The sequence below is a fragment of the Engraulis encrasicolus genome, chromosome 10 (assembly GCF_034702125.1).
Source record: "Engraulis encrasicolus isolate BLACKSEA-1 chromosome 10, IST_EnEncr_1.0, whole genome shotgun sequence".
In the NCBI taxonomy this organism is placed as follows: Eukaryota; Metazoa; Chordata; class Actinopteri; order Clupeiformes; family Engraulidae; genus Engraulis; species Engraulis encrasicolus.
The window spans coordinates 51564649-51570032 of record NC_085866.1 but is presented as its reverse complement, the minus strand read 5'-3'; the positions used below and the strand labels follow the sequence as shown (position 1 = coordinate 51570032).

General features: G+C 39.7%; 1 protein-coding gene across 1 annotated transcript in view; it reads right to left on the bottom strand.

Moving 5' to 3' along the window:
• Positions 1–5183, bottom strand: part of LOC134457323 (uncharacterized) — a 52409-nt gene extending 47226 nt beyond the window's left edge. The window contains exons 1-4 of the mRNA XM_063209285.1: positions 5003–5183; positions 4406–4519; positions 2048–2122; positions 226–399 (exon numbers count right to left, since the gene is read on the bottom strand). Of these exons, the coding sequence (XP_063065355.1) occupies positions 226–399; positions 2048–2122; positions 4406–4519; positions 5003–5035 (396 nt within the window). The 5' untranslated portion in view covers positions 5036–5183. The remainder of the gene's footprint in view (positions 1–225; positions 400–2047; positions 2123–4405; positions 4520–5002) is intronic.
• Between the last annotated feature and the right edge of the window lie 201 nt (positions 5184–5384).

The window sequence follows — 5384 nt, the reverse complement described above, 5'->3', positions numbered from 1 at the left end:
CACCAGCCAACCGGCCAAATGCTGGTGAAATTTCAGTTTGTCTGGTAGAAAATACCAACTTACTAGCCACTTTGACCCATTAGTGAATGTGTGTTTGGCTAGTAAGATTAACATCTACTGACCATTTTGGATGGTGATGAAAAAAGTTAATTTAGAACCCTGATTGGGAGACTTATGATGAGGTTAAGGGGTGTTTGTTCAAAAAAGGTTGAGCACTACAGTGACCTTTTGCTTCTCTTGCAGCGATGTGGCCTCAAGCTCGTAGTCATGGCGCGCCTTAAATGAGATGGAGAACCGAGTGCCCGAACCGTCGTGGCAGTTCTTCACAATCGCAAACGGGAGCTTCCGCTTAACGATGCCTTTCTCTATGCTGCACACCATCTTGGAGTTAAAATCCACCTGACAAAAGAGAAAAAATTACAGGCCATTTCTTGTCATTTTAACTCCTTCATCCTCAAACTGGCAAGTTTAAGAGCAGGGATGGGCAGTATTGCTATTACATCTATTTGAAATACATTTTGAAATACAAAATACTATTTTGTATTTTTATTTCATATAAGTGAATTACATGTATTTGTATTTTGTATCAAAATACTTTCCTCCAGTATTTTGTGTATTTCACAAAACTACAAATACAAATACTTTGTTCTAAAGAATGTTATTACACAATATGAACACAAGATGGTGCTGTAGGTTAAAAAGTATATGAATGCCCCTAGCTGAATTGGAGGCACATGCTTGCCTTCACTGCACAGGAAGTTCAATTTGGTTCAAGGTGATTGGCTAATCATTTAATTCATTCCTCAATGAGGTGTTAATGTTTTCCTCATGTCATTCAAACTTGCTTTCAGTTTGCCACTGAGGGCCTTTTGTGTAGAATTGAGATATTACCTGTGCATACTGTTTTAAAACTAGCTGTATAAAGTCCATTCCAATATGCAACCTTGCTTCCTCCACTTCTGCTTGTGACCTCGTACCAAGAAGTAATATGTCGGGATGACATCACTGACAACAGCATTATATTTAAATATCTCATAAAAGCTCAATTGTAAAGTCTTTGTCTCATTTGCAATTGGGATGGTGAATGAAAAACAGTCCCCTAAAAGTTGTTGTGGCTAGGCTGACAGCTGGGAAACCTAATTGTTTTCTCCACGGAGGATGGGCCAGGAGGCGGGGCGAGGCCACAAGCACAAGTGGAGGAAGCAAGGTCGCATATTGGAATGCACCCATAGAGCCAACAGTTGCAATACCCACTCTGGCCACCATGCTATAGGGCGTGCAGTTTCAATGAGCAGTATAGTTGCAATACCTACTCTGGCCACCATCCTATAGTGCACTTTTTTTTTAAAAGCACTTGTATCTCTACTTTGTCACAGAAATGATTGCTATTCTTATGGCACTGACATGTTAATTCAGACAAATTAAGTCAAGAGTGAAGGGTGACCAGTTGAGAGATGTTCTCATTTGCAGGCCTCATAAACCGGCCTCATCGCCAACGTTGGAATGCGAAGCTGTTTGAAAAATTAGTTATGATGACAGCCTACAGTATATCTCCCTTATATAGTATTATTCAACTTTTTGGTCTTGTGTTTTCCCCACTGGGATGATTAAGGCCATACATACTTACTTGGCCTACAGCAGGGCCTCTTTCTTTCTTGTTTGAGCTTTTGTTTGTTTTCTAATCATCATTTCATTTCTCAGAATTTAATTGTTCAATTGATTTCATTGTGTAAGTCAAATTGGTAGTTTTTGTACACAATGGTTTTTGTTGTATTTGTTGTGTATTTTGTGTTGTTGAAAATACAAATATTGTATTTCAATATTAGATACTGTTACAGTTATGTATTTTGTATCTTATTTGTAACATTTTTTTTGCTGAGTATTTTGTATTTGTATTGAAAATACATGTAACTGTATCTTTGCCCATCCCTGTTTAAGAGGCATAATTATACAGCCTAATACAAATGAACGCAAACATTAGTAAGAGCAGCAAATACAGAACATTGATATGCTGTACAGTCTTCTGACTGCTTGTTGTATCACTCACTTGCAGTATACGTTTCTGCCAGCGATAGCGGTTGAATTTGTGGACACTGAAGTTATACTGCGTTGCTTGTTTTTCCTGAAAAATACACAAAGCCAGCAAGAGGTATGTTGAGATTTTCTGTTGTGATTGGCAGACTTTAATAAAACATCTTGGATTATTTTCTCAAAAAAGTCTTTGATAAACTAATTATTGGTGTCTGACCCAACTCAAACATTGTTAGATACAAGGAAAGAGAACCATCAAAATGCTACACAGGAACAGCACGGGAAGTTACTCGTCTTCAACAATCAGACTTCATCTTCCAGAGAGATCTGCAACTCTAGTTATGCATGCCAGAATTCAAATGCATCATCAGGGTCAGTACTGTACAGTGTTGCACTTTGACTAAATAAACCCTTTTCACACCATAATGGTCAATGATCAAAAGCTGCACATATCTATATGTGTGTGCATTGAGTCTAATACGTCCCAGAAAGTAAATCAAAAAAGTAAAATAATGAATTCCTCACTATCTTAAAATCCTAAGAAAGTGTAGGCCCTACCATGGTTCTAATGGTAGGACACTGGGCTGCTATGCTGGCGACCCCGATTCAATTCCGGCCCGATTCATTTGCCAACCCTTCCCCATCTCTCTCTCTCTCCTTTGTTTCCTGCCTATCTCCTACTGCACTATCATGAATTAAGTTTTTTTTTAAACAAATGTAAACAGTACATAATATACTCGTAGTGTTGTCCCATGTAGATGTGTTCTGCCAGCTCTTTACAGGGTAAGTACCAAGAGCTCCAAACTAACATGGGGGGAATTTTGTAAGCGGCTGATCTTCAATATCAACCAACTTCAACAGGAAATACTGCCGGTATATTTGGTGCCCATGAACAGTCACTTGGCATGTTTTCGTAAACTGTAGGCACAGTCCAGTTAATCTGGAATTTCAACACTCAACACTTCCTCATTTACGCATCTAAACAGCTGAAGAATGACCTTGCCCTCAGGAGCACTTCAGTTTATCGTCAGAGTTGAAAACAAAACCCATAGGAACATTCTTCCAGAGCTGGGCTCCGGGTAGAGTTGTTCAGTCCTGCCCACAGCCATGCTTTTTGATTCAGTGAAGGTAGGATCTCTACTGACTGTGACAAGACAAACTCCCCTTGAACTTAGGCCAGCAAATGTGCCCTGAGCCAGACAACAACAGCATCCCCATCATGCCCCATATTCCGCCACTAGAACAATGTAATAGTCACTGATAAGTTAACTACCATAGTACTACACTACAACTATGACATAACACAGGGCCTTTAGTAAAGCACTACGACTTGGTCCTTTCTAGGGCTGGGTTCAAAAGATCAATCCACGATCCAATATAGATTCACGCTTTTAAAGTGCAATATCGATTTAAAACTTTGTGGATCGATCTTTTGCAGATAATAGGCAATATTTTCTCAACCACATCCTGTGGCTCTCTTCCACATTCATGTGGTCTACATGCACGGCCTCTTCATGTTAATTGTGCCAGTCTTTTCCTACCTTTCTCTCTCATACCAAATTTCCCACTTCTTTCTCTCATACCATGGTATTTCATGTTTGTATGGGCTTCACAGGCTGAGATAGTTAGATTTTGATAGCTGATCTTACAATTCTAAGCATGAATGGGTTAAAGTGACAATCCAGCAATACAGAAGATCGATATCGAATCGAATCGAATCAGATCGTGACCTTCTTGATCAGAATCGAAACAATCCAGGAAATCTGCATCGATTCCCAGAACCAGTCATTGCCATTCTGGTAACAGCTAATTTATAATGCCATGTCTTAACAGGATATATAGATGTGACGAAAAGAATAAATATAAAGTTGTAGCCAAATAATGTGAATTGTAATAAGGTGCATTCAGTAGAACGCTATAGGCATTGAAAATACTTTACCACAATAGTAGCCTACTACTTGACTACACTCGACATACTTGGAGGCAAAATCTTTGCTTTTGAACTCTTGATGCATCTTCACACCTAACCACAGCACTTGCTGCTTATCCATGGTCCAGTTAACATGCACAGCCAGAGTTCACTGATACTGGCTCCATGATTTGCCTTCCATCACAGCAATTAGTCTGACATGTCTAACAGTTGAGGGATTGAGTGTTTATGTCACTAGATTGTAGTATGTGATCACTCTGCTGTCCATGAGTTCCTGCAGTCTACCATATATTATACTTTTTAAAACAACTGGATTTACACACACACACGCACGCACGCACACCTATGCACAATTCAGACGGACAGTTAACATTTCACTGCATGTTCTGCAATGTAATTCTTATTCTACACATGTGACAAATGGAACTCATTGTATCATTGTACCTTCTCCTGAAATAGTTCCAGATTGTTCTTCCTGGCCTGCTGTATGGCATCCTCAACGCGCAGCTCTCCTCTCTTCACCATGTTCATAATACTCAGCTGCATCTCATTGCTGAGCTGCAGTACAATGTAATAACAACCAACCACGCATTAAATGAATGATAATTGCATATGCAGACTTTTACAACTGAAAGGCAAAATCTTTGATGTTTCAGTAGTTTGACTCAAATCTGAAGACAGCTGGTGTGTGTCCATGGTGGGACTGTTCATTTACACAGTAATAGCAAAAAATGTGGTTTCAGGAACATTGACACACCTGTGACAGTTATGATTCATATAACAGGGTCTTCCTCTTTTCAAAACAGAAATTCTAACTGTAAATCAATGGGCGACTAATAGGAAGTTGCCAAAGCAATGCCAGCAAACATTTTAGTGATGTGCAAAAACAATGCTGACAGTCACTACTAAAATACTGCACTTCTTACTTAATCCTAATGCTTCCTAAATGTTGCCTTTTTTGGGGGTGTATTAGACATAGATGTGTTAGCCTGCTATGGTATGTGAACTCTAAAACGATACAGAGTTAAAGCTCCAACATACCTGTGGAACGCCCAGATTGCACGGTTTCTCCATGTTTTCCAAGCGCAGTGTGGACCAAGGCTATTAAAAGATTAAAACATATCTCTCCTTCTAATTCAGACGGTACATTTCCAAGAGGTGTAACTTCCTTTTCTCGATCTCAGAAGTAACAAAAAATAACTGGTTGTGGAAGGGGATAGCTCTAGCCGCCACGAAAGTCGGAGACACTAATCTACCTGAAAAGGTAGGCAACTCGAGGCACCGCCCACCACATAAATATCCCCCGCTTTCACCTCTGAAAAAAATGTCTTCAAGCTATTTTGGCTTTTATGGTAATCTACGTCAGCGGCGGTTATCTTCAGTGTCAGTGAGCTGGGACTACATTGGAGGAGAGCTCTGAAAA